Source organism: Heloderma suspectum, chromosome 10 (assembly GCF_057233095.1).
Source record: "Heloderma suspectum isolate Gila_16-S chromosome 10, 16-S_ref, whole genome shotgun sequence".
NCBI classification, from domain to species: Eukaryota; Metazoa; Chordata; class Lepidosauria; order Squamata; family Helodermatidae; genus Heloderma; species Heloderma suspectum.
In genome coordinates, this window is record NC_139467.1 from 40,111,863 (window position 1) to 40,132,876 (window position 21,014).

The 21,014-nt window shown below is 46.7% G+C and overlaps 1 protein-coding gene across 2 annotated transcripts in view; it reads left to right on the top strand.

The window, feature by feature from the left end:
* CSMD2 (CUB and Sushi multiple domains 2) overlaps positions 1–21,014 on the top strand; it is a 916,430-nt gene that overhangs the window by 591,441 nt on the left and 303,975 nt on the right. For both annotated transcript variants that reach the window (XM_084814421.1, XM_084814422.1), the window contains exon 13: positions 18,526–18,708. In XM_084814421.1, coding sequence (XP_084670547.1) covers positions 18,526–18,708 — 183 coding nt within the window. The remainder of the gene's footprint in view (positions 1–18,525; positions 18,709–21,014) is intronic.

Below are 21,014 nucleotides of genomic sequence, written 5' to 3' on the forward strand. Positions count from 1 at the left end.
ATCTAGCCGTGATAGGCTACGTTAATCATCACGTAGCCTATCAGGGGACGGTTTTTTTTTTTTCTTTGATTGGAATGGCGGCGGCGGCAGCCAGTCAAAAGACGGGCTGCCACTCCCGCCCCGGACGAACACCCGCTGAACCGCCGGCCGGACCCGCCGCCGGGAGGGACATTCGGCAAAGGTAAATCCCATCCCAGGGGGGTGCGGGGGGCGGGGGGGCGGAGAATTTCTCCCCGAAACTTGTTCGGGTGGCCGAACACGTTGGCGCTCGGCCCCCCGAAGTTTCGGGGAGAAATTCTCCGCCATCCCTAGCAAAATGTGTTTCTAACACTAGCAAAATCTCTTGTGTGTGTTCACAGAGGGGGATGTTCACACATCTCTAAGTTGTCTCTGCATTTTGCCTAAAGCAACATTTTCAAGTTGAATTTGGACATTCCTCTTCAACATAGAACATCTATGGAAATTCAAGATAGGGATGGAAGAATCAGTGAATTTTGGTGTCTGTCATTTGCACATTTTCCAGTCTTGACTTTGGTTTGTTCCAAATATTGATACATTTTTTTAAAGTTTGCATGAAAATTCATTCACATTTTTGTGTGCATGTCTCCTAATACATGCATTTTTCTATGCAGTGTTTGCCTAATATATACACTTCTTTTTGCAAGCAATTTTCCTAATATTGAACATTATTTTCACTACTATATTCATTTTTGTCTGCACCTTCCTCCAGTATGCACATTAAAAAAAAAAATACAACAATTGTAGAATTCCATTGCAGAATCCGGAGAAGTGTGGATCTTGATGAATAACTGAGTTCCAGTGCATGTATTAGTTTGAAAGTGAAACATTAGGTAATTAGGATTAAATTAAGAATTTAGACATTGCAATGCAAACTGAATAAATTTCTCCCTATCCCTACTTCGAGGGAAGCAAAATGAGCACAACCATTAATTACTTACTGGCACAATCCTATGACTTGTGTCCTTGATGCTCGTAAGCCTGCAAACTCCGAGGTTTATGAGCATTCAGTGCAGAGCAGGAGTAGCAGCAGAGGCAATCTTCACTGCCCCACTCCACTCACTCTGCATTTTCGCTAGAAGGGCTGTTCTGTCCTTCATCCAGCTGGGGTGTTCCAGAGCAGGAGAGAAGGAGGCTGAAGAGGCCGTGGGACAGCTCATATTCCAGCTACTCCAGTCTCTTCCCCTCCCCGCCCAGTGGAATGCCCCCTTGACCCCTCTCTGAGGTTGAGTTCTCAACCTTTGAGAGGCACCCGGCCCAGTTCTTTCTCTACCGGCAGGGAGGGGGAGGAGGAGGGGGCGGATTCGCAGATCCAAGGTTGTCTCAACTTCGGATCCAGGAACAAGGTCTCCTATGCCCCCCACACACACACACACATGCTGTCTAGGGGTCATAAGATTGCTCCCTAATATAAATATATAAATCCATATATATTATATCCAATATATAATATATGGTGTATATGGTTCTTGCCACATATCCTATTCCCAGCAGCAATGTGAGGGGGCTAAGAAACTGCAATTTGCCTAAGGTCACCCAGCGAGCTTCATGGCTGGCTGGGGATTTGAAACCGGTTCTTCCTGGTGGAACTAGTCTGACACTCTAACCCAGGGTTAAGTGACATGGTGTTTGCAGGCACCAATACACCCCCAGATACCTTTCTTGCTGTACACCAAGGTGCCCTACCCCTCCCACTTTAGTTTCCAATTAACACTGTCTTACTGGTAGGGGTGGACGAAAGTCACTTACCTGTCCTCGAAGCTTGTTCGCGGTGGGGGGAAGGCGCTTCGCTGCTCCCCCCGCGAAGTTCAGGCCGGGGGGGGAGGCTTCCCGCCTCGCCCGGCCGAAATTCAGGCCGGGGAGGAGGCGCTTCGCCTCGCCCGGCCGCGAACTCCAAAGTTTTTCTAAAAAAAAACAAACGCCCCCGTGATAGGCTACATGACGATTAACATAGCCTATCATGGCTAGATCTGCAAAGTCAGCCGTGATAGGCTATGTAAATCATCACGTAGCCTATCACGGGTGACTTTAAAAAAAAAAAAAAGCGTGTACGAAAATGGCGGCCCCCATAGGGAGCCGCCATTCGCGTTCCTTATTTGGTCGCTGTAGTCTACGTAAATCTTTACGTAGACTACAGTGACCAAATAAGGAATGGGAATGGCAGCTCCCTATGGGGCCACCATTATCCGTACGCACTTTTTTTTTTTTTTTTAAGTCACCCGTGATAGGCTAAGTGACGATTTACGTAGCCTATCACGGCTGACTTTGCAAATCTAGCCGTGATAGGCTACGTTAATCGTCACGTAGCCTATCACGGGGGCATTTGTTTTTTTTTCTTTGATTGGAATGGCGGCGGCGGCAGCCGGTCGAAAGACCGGCTGCCGCTCCCGCCCCGGACGAACACCCGCCGAACCGCCGGCCGGACCCGCCGCTGGGGGGGACATTCGCCAAAGGTAAGTCCCGGCCCGGGGGCGGTGCGGGGGGCGGGGGGGTGGAGAATTTCTCCCCGAAACTTGTTCAGGGGGCTGAACACGTTGGCGCTTGGCCCCCCGAAGTTTCGGGGAGAAATTCTCTGCCAACCCTACTTACTGGCAGCTGAGATAGCTGTGAAATAGGTTTCTGTTGGTGGGTACAAAGGACTTGTTTAGTGTGTTAGTGCCCAGACTCCACATCTGCCACATTTGTTGTTGTTGTTCAGTCGTTCAGTCGTGTCCGACTCTTCGTGACCCCATGGACCATAGCACGCCAGGCCTTCCTGACCTGCGCTCTCTCCCGGAGTGTGCTCAAGTTCATATTCATTGCATCCGTGATGCTATCTAGCCATCTCATCCTCTGCCGTCCCCTTCTCCTTTTGCCTTCAGTCTTTCCCAGCATCAGGGTCTTTTCCAGGGAGTTTTCTCTTCGCATTAGGTGGCCAAAATATTGGAGCTTCAGCTTCATTATCTGTCCTTCCAATGAGCACTCAGGGTTGATTTCCTTTAGGATGGACTGATTTGACCTCCTTGCAGTCCAGGGCACTCGTAAGAGTCTTCTCCAGCACCACAGTTCGAAAGCATCAATTCTTCGGCGCTCAGCCTTCCTTATAGTCCAGCTCTCACAGCCATACATTACTACTGGGAAAACCATAGCTTTGATTATGTGGACCTTTGTCGGCAAGGTGATGTCTCTGCTTCTTACTATGCTGCCTAGGTTGGCCATAGCTTTCCTCCCAAGGAGCAAGCGTCTTTTAATTTCATGGCTACAGTCACCGTCTGCGGTGATCTTGGAGCCCAAGAAAGTAAAATCTGTCACTGCTTCCATTTCTTCCCCTTCTATATGCCAGGAAGTGATGGGGCCAGATGCCACAATCTTAGTTTTTTTAATGTTGAGTTTCAGACCAGCTTTTGCACTCTCCTCTTTCACCCTCAACAAGAGGCTCTTGAGATCCTCTTCGCTTTCTGCCATTAGGGTGGTATCATCTGCATATCGGAGGTTGTTGATAATTCTCCCAGCAATCTTAATTCCGACCTCTGATTCATCCAACCCGGCGTTTCTCATGATATCTGCCACATACTCAAGTCTTATGGTCAGGTTATTTGTCATTTATTTGTATTTATTTATTTATTTGTTTGTTTGTTTATTATTACATTTCTATACCCCCCAATAGCCTAAGCTCTTTGGGAGGTTCACAACAATTAAATAATATATTAACATAATGGACAGATTTATCTGACTACTTACACGTAGGGATTTTGTGAGTGCCCAGCTGGGTCCAGGAGGTCAGCAGAATCTCCGCACCACCCCCCTAGCCCCTACTCACCAAGCCGTTAGGTGCTTATGGACCCAGTCGCTGAATGCCCCAGAGCTTGGTGAGCAGCTGGGAGCAGCCCGGAGTTGTCATCGCCACGTCCACCTCAACCACTCCCGCCATCTCCTCCTTGCAAGGAGAAGATGGCAAGAGTGGTTGGGGCATGTGCAGTGCCAAGAACTTGTCCTGCCCATGCCAGCTGTCAAGCAAGCCCTTAACAGCCAGCAGGTCAGCACAAGGGCTTGGCACCCCAACCTCTGCAGCCATTTCCTCCTCATGAGAAGGAGGTGGCTAGAGCGCTTGGGGCACACCCATCACAAAGGACTCTGGCAGCCACGCCCTTGTGCGCATAAAGCCCATGTGGCGGGCGGGCGGGGGCAGGATGAGCAGGGAGGCTCCCCCGCTCTGGACAAAGGTGAGTCCATCCATCCATCTCTCAGTACAAGGAAGCTACTGATCCTCCCATTTGTACCTAAATCAAGAGTTTTCATTAAAATAGGGATGGCAGAGATTTCCGCCACGGATCTTGGTGAGATCCGAGCCCAAACTCTGTGGCGGAACGGTCTAGTCTTTACATAGACTAAGACTGCCAAAATAAGGGGGAACGCAAATAGCGTACGCGCGCGTGTGTGTGGTTTTTTTAAGGTCATACATGATAGGCTACATAAAAATTCACGTAGCCTATCACAGCTGACTACAGGGACGCAAATGGCGGCGGCTAGGGCCGCCGCCATTTGCATCCCTGCTAGCCAGCAGCCGGATGTCCGGCTGCTGGCGGAGGCAGCTGGCGGCTCGGCGGAATCCCCGAGGATTCCAGGGGGAGGGACGGAGTGCCTCCCCCCCAGCAGAACCCGGCGGAGCCAGGTAAGGGCACTTTTGTACATCCCTACATTAAAGAGAGTCCAGCTTCATTAGTGAACTTCAAGAGCTTAAAAAATATATAAATTACACATAATTATAAATTATACCAACCATTTTGTGTTGGTGCCCAAGACCGTTTCTCAAATTGCCAAATGTTCCCACAGTACAAAAAAAGATACCTAGCCTTGCTCTAGCCACTACACCATGCTGCACTGCACCATGCTGGCTCCTGAAGGCAGCTTACAACAAACCCTAAGTTTTGTTAGCAATGATGAAACTAGTAGGATTTCTCAAAGGTGTGTGAGCCCTCCCAAAAGTGCTTACGTACCTTGACCGACCAAGCCCCCTTGAATGCAATATCTTAGTCTTTTTTAATGTAACCAGATATCTACAGTCAGTAATCCTATCTGGAGGCAAGTGGAAGAGAGGAAAGTTTTAGGGTGGGGGAGAAGAGTTGCCAATCAGCTTGATCATCCCTTTCATAATCCACTAAGATCGGCCCTCTCAGCTGGACATCATTACAGTAGCCGAGTATCTTATTTAATCCACTAATTACAGTCTTTAGTGGGACTGAATTTTAATATTGGAATTGGAAAAACAATAGACTTTAAATAAGCAGGCCTCTGAGCAAAAAATGATGGGCCTTTTTTTAGTTAATCTTTCCTCCTTCCCATGGCGTTACGTTTTCCAGTCCTACAGTCAGGTACAACCGAAGAGCGTTCCAAGCCACAGAAGTCTGGAATTCACCGCAGCCTTTACATTTATTCACATGTCTGCCCCATTCAAATATAAAAGGGGAGGTCTGATTTTTTAAATACCAAAAGGGGATATGGGTAAGGTGGGTAGAACCTCCCCAGCTTGCCTTCCTGTCATGACCCAAAACTGAATGAGACCTTTCAAAGGGAGTCAGCAGATACTGACAGACCTTTGAAGCCACCCAAGAAGATGTTCCACTTGACTTGAAGACACTTGCAGGTTCAGAGGACTCCTCAACTCCCCCAAGATCACCTCCAGAACCCCCAGAACAAATGTGGCAGCATGGCGGAGCAGTAGCCCAGCCCCAAAGGGGCAGTGCCTACCTGGCATTATGAGGTCTCCCTGAACCCTACTCATGTGGAGGAAGCCAAACTCAACACCTGTTCCAGTTCAGAATCCTGGTGACCCTCTGGGGAATGGTGGGTCTGCTATAAAGCTGCATAGTTGGTGCCTACTTGTTGCTGATGCACCACCTCATCCATCTTAGCTCTCAGAGTCAGAATCCTTTGCTGGACAACTCCCTCACTTTCTGGGGCTCCTTGATGCCTGTCCCAGTGGATGGCTCTCTGGCAAGGCAGGAAACTGAGCCATACAGCAGCAGTCATATCATAGTAGGAATGGGACCCCCACCACCCCATGTTATCACACAGGGCACTTTTCTCACAGCTCAAGTGACTTCCAGGATCAAAACTGGACTGGAAGAAAAATGCCTGAAGCAATGGAGGGGCAGGGGAGCTAAGGCAGGAGACAGTTTGTCTCCCTTACCCATGCACCCCATTCGATGCAGAATCTATCTCACACACCCATGCACACACGCTCACACACACAAGAAGTGAATGGGCCAGGCACATGAACAATATACATGTATTTTGGCCCTAGCTCTTCTTCCACCACCTCCACCATCATCATTATCATCTGTAATATTTTTTTTAAATCATTTTCAGTTGTCACTTACTTATGACGTTTGCAACCCACCCTTTCTCCGAGGAGCTCAAAGTAGCCTACATCTGGGTAATCCCATTTTTCACATCCCAACCACTGCTGCAAAGCAGAGTGAGAGTTTAGTGTTTTAATGAAGTGGGTGCCCTTCAGTAGAGTGGTGGGTCCACTCTGGGTTTCAGTCAGAAGCAGCCAGAACTCTAAAGGAGCTATCCAAGGTGTGACCTTGGATAGCTCCTTTAGAGTTCTGGCTGCTTCTGACTGAAACCTGGAGTGGATTCACTGCCTCACTGGACATCAGAGCCACCAGCCTCTACTGAAGGGCACCCACTAAGGTTCATGGAGAGGGGGAGGGCAGGGGGCAGATTTTAAGCCAAGACTTAGCACACTACCCACTACACCACTTCTGCTCCTCCACCAGCCCATTGATCTATTTCTAGGACAAGTTCTTCCAGTTCTGGAACAGATATCCCTGCTACTGTGAGACAAGAACCTTATAAGGCTTCTTCTCATCTGCCTGTCTCTCTGTGTGTCCCTCTGCTTCTTCTTCCACAAGAGCAGCGGGTTCCCTTGAGAGAACCTGCATTACACAGGGGATCTCTCCCAGCCCTTCTTCTCTCTCCTTGTGAATGTTTGCAATTTGCTATGCATATTTATTCTTTTCTTCTCCTTCTAATGTGGTTCCTGCAACGTTTAAATGCCCCGTCTCCTCCTATACTGCCCCCCACCCACCCCCGTCAAGACCCATCAGAACAAGTCCTGTTTTGCATTGTTCACCCCATTCCTTCTTCATTAGATATACTGGCTGTTGTAAATATAACTATAACTGTCTATTAATATTAGTCTATCATCCACCCCCAAGCATTCAAAGAGCATTGCAGCAGATGAAGAAGCCAGGCATCCTGTTTTCTGCTACAGCTGTTCCCAGAGATTCACCTGGGTCTTGTTTATCTTTACGAAACAAGAATATAAGTAAACGGGAGCAGCTTAAGGTTATGCCTCAAGGGGGATGAGCTGCCTTAGCTATGCAGCACAACCATAACCACATTTCCCCAGCCATTCGGGGGGCAGGGGGCACTTAGGTTGTTTTTAAAAATTAAAATATTCCTTACTGCAGAATGCAGCCACTGCACCAGGCAAAGCTGGAAGAATGGCCTCCCTCCCCCTGCTCCCATCTGCAGATACAGTGGCACATACAGATGCAGATACAGATGAATGGGCCACCGCCCCCCCAGGCTGCAGGCCTGTTCCTTCAGGGGGCATGCAACCCCATCTCGTGTAGGCCATTCACCAGTCCCTCAATTTAAGGTCCAATCTCTCTGTCTGGTAGGTAGCCATGTGTCCTAATTTACAGAGGACAGTCCTCTATTTGGAGGTCCCCTCTGCTTGAAAGTAGGGGTGGACAGACTCACCCCCGGCTGCACTCGCCAGGCGCTCACTGAACCTCACCACCACCCCTGCTTTACGGCCACCATTTACGTAAAAGACCTTTTATGCAGAATAGTGAGCTGCCATTTTTACGCAAAATGGCAGCTAGCTAGGGGACTGGGAGGCCGCACAGAGTTCGACGGGCCCTCAACGGGCCGTCCAGCGGCCTGTGTGGTGAGTGGCGGTGGGCAAGGAGGATGGATGGAGGGACTCCGAAAGCTTCAGTTCACCTCCAGCTTTTGTTGGACCAAGTTGCTCTCTTGGGACCTGCTTGTGGGTAGCTGCAGTGATAGTGTTTGAGGTTGGGGCAGCACCAATGGATGTCACCCCCCCTTCATTTATATTTATTATTTATTATTACATTTCTATCCTGACTTTTTTCCTCTTGCAAGGAACCCAAGGCGGCTTACATTATCCTCCTCCTCCTCTCCATATCATCCCCATAACAACCCTGTGAGGTAGGTTGGGCTGAGAGTCAGTGACTGGCCCAAAGTCACCCAGTGAGCTTCAAGGCCATGTGGGGCCTGCGTCTCCCTAGTCCCAGTTCAGCACTCTAACCCCTATACGACACTGGCTCTCTAATCGCTACATCGCACTGGTAGTTGATCGGTGCCCACATTCTTCTGCTAAGCTTCTGCTTACCTCTCTTCCTTTGGGAAGGTTAGTGCCTCAGCACTAGGGCACTTGCTTTTCATGCAGACGGCCTCAAGCTGAATCCCCAGCATCTCCAGGTAGGGCTAGGAAAGCCCCCGCCTGAAACCCTGGAGAGAGCCGCTACCAGTCAGTGCTACCAGACAATGCTAAGCTTGATGGATCAATGGCTGACTCAGTATATGGCAGTTCCTATGTTTAAGGGGCTTGTGGGTTGCACTCTCTGTCTCAGCACAGGGATGGCTGGCAAATACCAATAGGAACACAATGAAGTATCCAGATATCACTAAACACAATGGTAAGATAACGTTTCCCAGCAAACCTTTCCTGCACATGGCACAACTACAGCTTTTACTAAGAGTGAACTGTGGGTGGGGGTCTGGGAGTTATGAATGAGTCATGAGTTTCTGAATAGTTCAAGCTTAGGTACTGCTTGAGAGTGCCTTGGACTGCAAGAAGATCAAACCAGTCCATACTCCAGGAAATAAAGCCAGACTGCTCACTTGAGGGAATGATATTAAAGGCAAAACTGAAGTACTTTGGCCACATCATGAGAAGACAGGATACCCTGGAGAAGATGCTGATGCTAGGGAAAGTGGAAGGCAAAAGGAAGAGGGGCCAACCAAGGGCAAGATGGATGGATGATATTCTGGAGGTGACGGACTCGACCTTGGGGGAGCTAGGGGTGGCGACGGCCGACAGGAAGCTCTGACGTGGGCTGGTCCATGAAGTCACGAAGTGTTGGAAGCGACTGACCGAATAAACAACAAAACAGGTACTGCATGGTTCAGGAAGCAGATGCTCTGGCCACAATGCAAGATGCCTGCTAAGTAGGGATGACCATCGCTGGGAAATCCGGCCCTTTTGGGGCTCGGTGGATTTCTGCGATAGCCCTGACTCGGCTTGCATTTGCAAGCCAAGCCATGGGTTTTTCTGGAAATCTGGGAACTTTTCGGGTTTTAAAAAAGTGGCATCAATGGACATTTGCACAAATTGCAACTGCAATTGATGTAATTTCCGCAATTTACGGACATTGCAGCTGCAGTTTGCGCTAATGCCTATTTATGCAAATACATTAAAAAATACAGAAAATCCACCAGCTGGCCCAACTCATTGCAGACTGAGTTGGTGGAAGACGGAATGGAGTCAGGGAAGCCAAGCCAACAACAGCTGGTCGAGCTCCACCCCGCAACCAGAGAGCTCCGACTGTCAGGAGCGCCCTAGCTGCCTCTTGCAGTCCCCACCAATAGCCAACTCAGGACACAGACAACGAGGATTCTTTCCGATACTTTATTCCTTTATTACTTTATGACTCTTTCAGATACTAATCACTAGCGACAAAGCAAGGAACAGCACTGGGGAAAGATAGCAGAGTAGCCTAAGCTCCAGGTAAGGCAGTTGGTCCCTGTTTGAAGGAGAACCACAGGAAGACCCTGAACTTATGGGCTATGGAGAGATCCTCCCTCTTTCCCTTGGGTCCTCGGGATGCGTCTGTTGTTTGCGCGCTAAACGAGCGGTACGCCTCCTTTCTGCGCCCTCCATCTGTCGTCACTCCCTGCGTCTGTGCTGAGCATCCAGCAAGCCCCCCTCTAGCGCTGTCTCACTGCCAGGGTCACTATCTATCCCAGGAATGCTGGCAAGAGGAATCTCTGCCAGCTGCTGTGCTTGTGAGAGATGAGTGAGCTCCTCTCCCACGGATTGCTGTTCCTCCTCAGAATCAGAACTGCTCTGGGGCTCTATTGGCTCAGTTTCCACCCTGACACCGACATCTCTACTGCCAAGATGGCATGGACAGGATAAGGAAGGCCATCTTGATCACCAATGGAGCCAGACCAAACCCTGTTCTCTGCAGGCAGAGTGGGTGGATTTTTACCCAAAAACTTTAGCAGGCGTCATACTGCAGATATCTGGATGGTCTTCCTGCTGTATCAGATGTGTTCGTCATCTAGTTTTCAAAAGAAGTAGGTCAGAACAAATTGTTTTCTCTGAGTACTACACACACACGCGCGCGCGCGCACACCCACACCCACACACACACACACCCTATTGACTCCCTGCTGAAACAGCTTTATGCGTCAACTGACCTATGTAATGTATGTTTGCCGAATATTCGGGGGATGTTTATTTTTTAATGTACTTCTCTCCCCACACTTCCCCCTTCCCTTCAGTCACTCCTCCTCTAGACTGACTGCTATTGACCCCTCTTAACGACTTCAAAGCTTAATGGAGTGAAGATTAAAAAGGACCATGATTTCACATTTCCAGTTGACATTTTGCACAGGCCATCTGGAGCTGGTGTTTGCTAAAGTTTCCCCCCCTCCTTTTTGTGGTTGCTTAATTTACAAAAAGAGACATGGGAATGTGGCTCAAAATTATTTAAAAGCCACCCTGCCTTGATCTGCCAGGCCTATAGTGCAATCCTATGTGTGTCTGCTCAGAAGTAAGCCCCACTGAGTTCAATAGAACTTATTCCCGGCAACTCTGGGAGCTCAGGGGGGCATTTTTGCCACCGGGCCCCCTCCATGGGTCGCACCTCCCCCTCCCCGTGGTGCTGAAAATGAATAAATATAATCATAATAATGGCATCAAAAGTGGCTATGGAGTACCAGAAGGGTCAAAATTAGCTTCTGGCAAGCACATTTTGACCCTTTTGGTACTGTGTAGTAGCTACAGAGCTCTAAAATGAGCCAAAAAGGGTCAAAAGGGCCACTAGAGATGCTGTTCTAATGCACGGGCGCGCGCGCGCACACACACATACATATATATATATATATATATATATATATATATCTTTTACAATCCTGGGGGCAGCAGGGGTGGCCCACCCCTGGCCTAATCCTTAACCTCAAATGTGTCAGGCCTGCCTGTGACTTATGAACATACATTCTCCCCCCTTCCCTGTTCTGAATTTTTACTCCTTTAATGAAAAACTATTTCAGCATCTCCCTAAATCCTAGGGATGTGAGAACACATCCGAGCTTGGCCTCCGGGCTGGCCCTCCGGGCTGCAGTCAAGTGTGCCCTTTGTGCTCGGTGAGCAGTCCGCAACTTACCTGGGCCTGTTCGTCTCTGTGCCCTCATAGACTTATATGCAAAAAGCACTGTGAGTTGCCCACAGACTCTAGTTTACAGAGCTATTTTGCGTATAACTCTATGGGAAGTGCTGCCAATCGCCATTTAAAAAAAAAATGTGGCGATCGGCACAGAGACTAACAGGCCTGGGTAAGTTGCAGGCTGCTCATCGAGCATGGGGGGCGCTCAACTGCAGCCCGGAGGGCCAGCAAGCAATGGGGAGCTCAGTGGGCACAGCTTTGCAGCCATGGGAGCCAGCAGCCCATCAAATTTGAGGACCAAAATGGGCACCCACGACATCCTTAAATCACCATCATCTTTTGCCCCAGGTAGAACCTCCCAAATTTGCTGCTTATCTGTGGTTGCTCAAGGGTAAAGGACTTACCATCTGCATGTGCTTTGATGCACTCTTTTCCAGCCAAACCCCAGCTTCACAGTGTGATAGCCTTATGGGATCGTGTCCTCTTGTGACAAACGGTAGTCTGGAGTATTTGAGTTAATTCATGGGGGAAGTTGGTGTGTTTGTTTTATTTTTAGGGCAGGACATTGAATGTTGATCTTTCAGCCATGACAATAGCTACCTGAAATTCAAACTTCTGCCCATGTCAGTGTTTTATCAGCAGGTAATTAAAGCTGAATATTAGCTTCCTCTTTGTTTTACCATGCCAAGGGTGCTCACATACAACATAACGATGCTGAACCAGTCCATTTAGCCATTTTTCACAGTACTAGAAACAACTTGCCATGGTCTCAAATAAAAACATTTCTAAGGGTGCAATTCTGTGCATGTTTAGATAGAAACAAAAGTCCTACAACTCCCAGCATTCTTCAGCCAGCATGATCAGCTGGGGAATGCTGGGAGATGTGGGACTCTTTTCTGTCTAAACATGCATAGGTTTGTGCCCTAAAGAGACGTTGGAGACGCAGAATCCTGGAGAAGATGGAAACACCTTTTGTTCCAGCTGGGCTAATTTCTAAGTGGCCGCATTCACATTATGCAGTAATGTAAGAATTCTGGGCAGCTGGTTGCTTCTCTTTTAAGGGAGTTGTGTTTGTTGTTGTTGTTGTTGACAGTGGTGTTGCTGTTAAACAGTAGAAAGTGAGAGAAAGTTTGGAGAAATTCAACAGATCTGTTTTAAGATGGGCAGCTAGTAATAACATCATACCAATGGCAAATCCTAACTGTTGCTTTGCATTCAGTTATCTATAAAATCAAAGATGACTATATTTCCTTTATACTAGTCAAAGCAAGTTGTTTTAACAACCTTTTTCTGTACTTCATTTTCAATCCAAAGTTACTTCCCACCAGTGATGCCATAAACTTGCACTTACCCAGCCATCTCTTCAGTTGAAGAACAGGGGGGAAAAATGAACAGTATCGTGGCCTAGAACAGCGGTTTTCAAACAATGTCCCAATGATCTTTGGAAACCTGTTGAAGGTTCCTAAATGAGAAAAACAGTAATGGCATTGTGGACAGCTTTCTTGAAAGGATTCTGGTGCCCATAACTTCCTCTGCAGTATGCTGCTGGCGGGAGTGTGGATGTGATTTAGGGCAAAATTTCCATTCATGTGGGGTCAACAGCGAGTCCCAGCAGGAGATGGGCAGGCCAGCAGGGTTTTGGAAGTGGTGGATGATACACCACTGTATTCCCCAACCCTCAACACCACTTAGAATTGCTCTGCTAACCATGCAGTCCAGATCAGTCTGCCCATATATCCACACCCTGATCAGAGGGTGACCCCACCATAAGAGGTGAGGCAAGTGGTGTTTGCGGAGACAGCCTTCTGAACTGTGCTGCCCTGGTAATGGAGGTCTTTCCCCAGGGAGTCGCATTGGGTTCCACCTCTGTTGTCTATCCAGCACCAAGTGAGCAATCTCTCCCCACCCCGCCCCTGGCGTTTAATTTTTAAATGGAGTTGCTAGTTTGCTGCAAACTGTATCCTCTGTTGGATAAATCTCTATGGATTTTGTATATTTTGTTCTTTATTATTGTTAGAGATGTGAGCTGTCCTTGTCATGTTGAATGCAGGGATGGGCAAACTCACCGGGATCTGAGTTGTGCGCTGCTCGCCAGACCGGCGGCTGCCTGCCCTTGTTTCTGGTGCTGCATGCCGAGCTGGGCAGTCCGTGAGCACCCGGTGCATGGTGCCTGGCCACCCACTTACTTGCTGAGCCACCATTTTGTGGGAAAATGCCGGTTCATCCTTGTTCGTAAATGACCACCTGCACAAACAGCGGCCATAAAGCGGCAAGATTACAGGCACAAATGTTCCATGGCCTTTACAGTTGCCATTTGCACAGATGGATGTTAACAAACAAGGGCAAGCCACCATTTTCCTGCAAAATGGCAGCTCAGTAAGGAAAGGGGCAGCCGTGCCCTTGCCTGCCTCCGCACTCACCAAGCCGGGCAAGAGGTGGGATTCCTGGACTGGCATCTGGGGGGCCGAGCCAGTGATTTCTCTCTGGGCTTCGAGCCCCAGCTGGGTGCCCACAACATCCCTAGTTGAATGGTAGCATATACACTGATGCACTGGCTAGAGTCCTGTACACACTTACTTGAGAGTAAGGCCCAATGAACTCAGTAGGATGTACTTCTCAGTAGACATGCATAGGATTGTGCTGCAAATAAATAAAAAATTGACCAGTCATTTTTTTTCCTGTTTTAAAAGCATTACCTTTATTCGAACAGTACAAAATACAATTAAATCCATCATCAACAAGTTTAGAAATACAAATTAACTGTTTTTGTGAAACAATGAGATTAACTTTTTAACAATTGTGTTAGATTATTATAACTTTGGTTCATAGACCAGTTATTCTCTTGGCCTTTTATAATGGAATAACAGGATCACCTAACAGTTCAGTGTGTGCGTGAGTGTTTTAAAAAATAATTTAAAACTTAACGGTATGCTAAACAGGAACTATTCTTTTTAAAAACAAGCCAATTCTCCAAACATCATTAATACCATGGCTTCATGGAATACTTGACAATATTTGACTATACTCAGTCTAGTTGTTACTGCAGTCATATGACCCGTTCTGATTAAAATACAGAACACAAAGTGAGATTTAAGGTGCAATCCTATGCATGTTCAGACAGAAAAAAATCCTACAACTCCCATGCTGGCTAGGGAGTGCTGGGAGCTGTAGGACTTTTTTTCTGCCTAAACGTACATAGGATTGCACCCTAGCTAATGAAGGCAAACGGTTGCACTCTTAAGCACTCAGCAATAACTTTTTAAAAAAAAAAAACCCACTTAGGGTGTGATCCTATACATGTTTAAACGGGAAAAAAAAGCTTACAATTCCCAGCATTCCCCAGTCTCTGTCTAAGCACGCCCTTAGTCACCCATTCAGTAATATATGAGACTTTTTCTGATAGACAATGCATTATCATTGGACGTCCTGATAAAGTAAGCAGGAGATAAATGATAAAAGTAACAGCATTAGAATTTTGAGGACTCCTGCCTTATATGGAAACAATATTGACATGGGATTCTCAAAACTCTGCCCTCAAGTACCACTGCAGGTAGAACATTAAATCTTTCAAGTTTAAATGCTCTACATGCTTGTGTTTCCTTAAGAAAAATTGGATAAGGTTGCAAAGTACTTCAGGATGAGAGAGCCAGGGATGCTCAATCTGACTGAAATACTTCAAAGCCCGGTTCATCTCTCTCCCATTCTCATTTGCAACCTGTTTTTTCAGTTTGTTTGAATGGGCAAAGAACACATTTCTCAAAAGTGTGCACTTTCTCCCCCTGACTAAAGCATGAAAATTGTTTTTTTTTTAAATGTTCAAAGTAAAAAATGCACAACTTAGAAATGCACAACTTAATGTGTGCATTTTTAAAAGTGTGCATTTCTAAAAGTCTGCCCTTTCCCCACTAAAGCATGAAAGTGTTACTATTTAAAGTATGCATTTTTAAAGTGAGCAGTTTGTTAAATGCTCACTTTTTAAAATGTGCACTTTAAGTTGTGCATTTTAAAGTTTGTGCATTTTTAAAGTGCACATTTTATGAACATGAAAACAAGTTTGGGAATTTGCAAACATTTTTGGATAATATGCACTTCTGTTCATGTTTGCAAACGGGGGCATTTTTGAATAAGTTGCAAACTGAAACAAAATTCTCGTGCATCCCTAAAAGTACCATAACTGGGTAGAATTCCATGAGCTATTATTACCCAAACAATATACATTTTGTCTTTCATTTATGTGTGTGTGTGTGGGGGGGGGTCAATACTTTAAATGCTTCTTGTTGCCTATGCAGTAGAAATGCCAAGTAATCAATTGATCTTAAGTAGAAACTATGAAGACTCATGATAAACTAGTTCAGTCTATCCCAACTTGGTGATGCACTCTCATCATTGGGAGCATGTTCAATACATCTGGAGGACACCAGTTTTGGGAAGGCTGTTCTAGATCATAGCCCCTGATAAGAAAATTCAGGGTGTAAATCAATCCTGTCTTCCCAGTGTCTTTTAATGATGGTGGGGGCATCATTTTTCAACCTGTTAGAAAACCTCCATCCTTCACACCTTAGCAGAAGCAACACAGAAAGGTACAGAAAGGTCCCACTTTCACCACTTCTCTGTATCATATGACACCAACCCAGTTATTTGTAAAGAGAAGCCGACCAGTTTCATACCTTTTCCAGAGACAGTTTAATAGCAAAAGAAGCTCATTGCTTTTCAGCCTGTATCAAAATAGAAGATGGGTTAATGCAAATCTTGGATTATATAATTTCCTCTATAAGCAAGTTGTCACAAAAGAAATTTGCAATTTGCAATTTAGTGTCAGAAATTGAAAAGAAGAGTTGGGGAGAAAAGTGTATGTTGTTTTAAAAGAGAAAATGACAAAAAAAACAAGGTGGTTGATCACAGAGGAAGGGGATTTTTTTAAAGGCCAAAGAAAGTGAAAGATGAGCAGAATGTGACATAGATTAATAGCAGTAAGGCACTGAAGAAGGCATGGGAGGGGAAAAATTCTGGTGCTAATAGCAACAGGGAGAAAAGGAATCCTTTAGAAATGAAATGGTGTGCAAGCAGATAATAGGGGGGAAATTGCACAGGCAATATTCCTGGATTCAGAATAGTATTTATCTCTTCTAAGATGTATCTCTCTGCAAAAAAAAAAGGATGTTGTGTCTTGGCTTTAGAAATGCATTGGCGAAATCTATGTTACACAAGGTTTGAGTTCTAACGTGATTCTACAGCAGGCATTCAAACACCATGCACATACACAAACTTTTCTCCAATTACCTCTACTCATCCTGCAACCAAGCTGACACTCTGCATCTCTGTCCACTACTTTGATTTGATATTCAGTTTAGAGGAGATAGGTGAGCCCTCTCCTCTGATTGGCTTGGGATTTTTCAGGAAAACTTGACACATTTTCCCAAGTCAGCTCAAAGGCTCAGAAAGGTGTCACCCCAGTCCCCTGCAAGTTCACAAGTCCTGGTCAACAGCCACCACCAAACATATCCCCATGCCTTCTCTTACATCAGCAGCAGCAGCAAAAAGAGCCATGAAAAAGAGATTGTTTGGTGGTTTATTTCTCCTTCTGCCCCTTCATTCCCCTGTCACCCTGGATAACCATGACACAGGCGTAGGGGTCTCTTGGAGATGTAGGTCTTGCAATTGCTTCAATAGTTCCCCATGTCTGTCACACTGTAAGCAAAGGCAATGGGGGGAGGGAGGGATGGAAGAAGAAGAAGAAAAAGAAAAAGTCTCATGATCCAGGACTGAGATCCCTCAAAGACTGAGGGTTCCAGGAGCAACAACTCCGAGGAGGAGTCAGAACCAGTTCCTAGTCCTTCACAAGTGAAGCCCTCCACCTCAGCTCCTGCACCCTATCCACAGGACCCCAGGAGGTATTGCTGCCCTCTGACTCTAAGGAGCGGACCTCAGACTCTTCCAGTGACCAGAGAGACCTTGGGTAGGGATGTATGAAAATTTCAATTTTGCTCTCAAAACATGCAACCTTGCTCCAGTCAAACCCACAAACATGAGCATGTGTCCAACAAAAATATTTGCAAATTGTTCAGCACGTGCTTGTGTTCATCTCATTCCCGATTCCCAGTTCGATTTGTGCAAATTTCCTAATTTGCACAATTTTCCTCAGTCGGCTGAATCATCCCTGCTTTACTCTATGGAGGAAATTTGCACAAATTAGAAATTTTGCGTAGATTTTGGGAGATTTGTGCACATCTCCCATTCAATTGCTGCTTGATTTGCACAAATCCCCTGTTTGCACAAAGTGAGCATCAGTTGCAAATGTGAATTGGAATCAGGCATGAGATGAGTGATGTTCAGAGAATCCTGGGGATCTCAAACCTCGTTGCCCATCCCTAACCCTGGTGAGCATTGCCCAACCAGATCCACATCCTGCAGACTCTCCCCCCCAGAAGAAGCCACAACTCTGGACAAGGGTGCTTTAAAAGCCAGATGTGGCAGTTGAGGTGACTTCCCAGATGTTTTCTCCTGGCCTGGCTATAAAACCCTGTCACTTGCTCTAGGTGAGTGCTGAAATAACTTGCAAAAGCATAAGGTCTAGAAACCTACTTTGTAAACCAGTAAACTGTCAAGCTGGCAGTCCATAAGCTACATCTACTCCAACCCTGATTTTTCTCAGCTCTGGGTTGCACCCTCCATGCCAGATTGGAAACATGAGACAAAAATAAATTTCCCATGAAAGGCATCTACAAAATGGGAAGGGGGACTGTTCAATTGCAGTCTCAGTAGAGAAGGATGGAGGCATCTGGGAGAGTCTTGTGCTGATTCTTCCTTACAGGTTCACCCCACCCACCCCAAGCATACCTTAAATAATGAAAGTAATCCAGACTTCCACCACGTTATTAGAAATCTTGGTGATTTCTTTTTTCCCCTCTTTGTTTCCATTTGAGAGAATTCCAGGTACTGCAAGAGTAAAAAGCCTGAGATGATAAAAGCTGTGCACAGGTTTCCTTTTGTGTTCCCCACTTCTCTTCTTGTCTCTTTATTTTTTTTCTTTCAGAAATCGACCAAGGGAGTTGTGGAGATCCCGGTGTGCCTGCCTATGGCAAGAGAGGAGGGACGACCTTTCGCCACGGGGACTCGTTGACGTTCGAATGCCAGCCAGCATTTGAACTGAAAGGACAGAAAACAATCACTTGTCAAAAGAGTAGCCAGTGGTCCTCTCAGAAACCAATATGTGTTTGTAAGTCAGAGAGAAGGGATGGCCTTGAGCCATTCAGAAGGGTTAGTGAAGAAGCTGCCCAGACTGTGCATTTTGGCAACTAATTATTACATAGGACACTGGGGAACTAAGGTTATGTTGTGTGTGTTTTTGTTCTTTTTAAAAAATGAAAAATGGGAGGGATGGGGGAGAGAAATGGCCCTGAACTTTGCATATTGATCCAGAGCTTCCTTGTTGCTTTGCCATTGTGCTGCTTTACACCAACCTCATAGAATCATAGAATCATAGGGTTGGAAGGGGCCTATAAGACCATCGAGTCCAACCCCCTGCTCAATGCAGGAATCCGAGTCAAAGCATCCCTGACAGGTGGCTGTCCAGATTCATCTTGAATGCCTCCAGTGTGGATATTCAACAAGATAGTTGACTAAAAAATTGGTTTAGGACTAAGGATGGGAGAAAAATTCATTCAGTTTGCATTTTAATGTAATTTCGCACTTTGAACCACTATGTGAACTGAAACTTAGTAATCCTGTGAAATTTGCACCATTCCAAGTTTTGCAATGGAGTTCTCCAATCAAAAAATGTGCACAAAGATCCATATATTTGGTAAGATAATGTTAAAAAAATCATTAGGAAAATTGTTTGCCAAAAATGTGTATATTAATTAGGCAGAGATGCATACAAATGCATGTAGCAGAAGTGTGTATGAAAATGCTCATGCGTTTTCATGCAAACTTTTTTTAAAAATCCCAGAGTTTAGGAAAGATCAAAATTAAGAGTGGAGGAATTCTCGAAGTTCAAGGCGAACCAAACTTAAGATTGGAAAAATAAGAAACTGAGAGGAACCAAAATTGGCAGATTTGTCCACCTTATTCAAGACTTAGGCCCTGTTCACAGTCTTGTCAGCACACAAATGGATTGTCTGTGGGAGCGTCATAATCCCGAAGTCCATCTCTGACACAGAAACAAAGAGGAAGGGCCAGTGGTGCTGACTGACGAGGCTCAGGTGTGAGCCCCATCACTGAGCCTAATCTCACTATCAGGGACCCTCAGACCTCCTGAGGCTGGAGATCCCAAGGGGCCAGGATCCTAATGCCAAGGGGTTCACGCTCTACTGAGCTTGCTTGCTAGTCCAGGTGATATGAGGTCCACCTAGCCTGAGATCATGGAGAGGTGACAAAGCATTAGCGTTCAGGCCAGAGGGCTTCCCCTTTAAGCACTACGCTCCTCAGCAGGGTGGAGCAGCCTGAGTGGGGTAGTCCCACCCAGGGAGCATGAAAAGGGCTCGGGTGAGACAGGGTTCTGTCTGGGGTCCTGAAAGACCTACTTCCAGCCACCCTGGTTTTCATTAGGGATGTACGAAAGTCACTTACCTTTTCGATGAGGTCATTCGCAGTGGGGGGGAGGCGCTCTGCACCTCCACCCAAAATCCTAACCCGGCCAGCTCCGCTCTGTGGCAACTCCGCGGAGCCGCCAGCCGGGTGCATTCACAGGCGCCGTGTGGAGCCTGCAGACGCAAATTGAGGCGGCTATGGCAGCCACCATTTGCATTCCCTTTTTTGCCACGATAGGCTACGTAAATATTTATGTAGCCTATCACGGCAAAAAAAAAAAAACGGCCGTAGATGGCGTAGCGGCCTCCATTTGCGTTCCCTATTTTTCGCTGTTTTAGCCTACGTAAATATTTACCTAGGCTATTACGGCTAGGGATGTACGAAAGTCACTTACCTTTTCGCAGGGGTGCTTCGCGGTGGGGGGGAGGCGCTTCGCTTCTCCCCCCGAAGTTCAGGCGAGGGGGGGGAGGCGTCCCACCTCGCCCGGCCGAAATTCAGGCCGGGGGGGGAGGCTTCCCGCCTCGCCCGGCCGAAATTCAGGCCGGGGAGAAGCGCCCCGTCTCCCCGGCTGCGAAACAAAGTGTAAAAAACAAAACAAAAACCCGTGATAGGCTAGGTAACGATTAACGTAGCCAATCACGGCTAGATTTCCAAAGTCAGCCGTGATAGGCTACGTAAATCGTTACATAGCCTATCACGGGTGACTTTGAAAAAAAAAAAAAAAGCACGTACGCAAATGGCGGCACCCTATGGGCGCCGCCATTTGCGTTCCTTATTTGGTCCCGGTAGTCTACGTAAAGATTTATGTAGACTAAGGTGTATGCGTACGCGCTTTTTTTTTTTTTCAAAGTCACCCGTGATAGGCTACGTAACGATTTACGTAGCCTATCACGGCTGACTTTGGAAATCTAGCCGTGATAGGCTACGTTAATCGTTACGTAGCCTATCATGGGTTTGTTTGTTTTTTTACACTTTGTAATGGCAGCCGGTCAG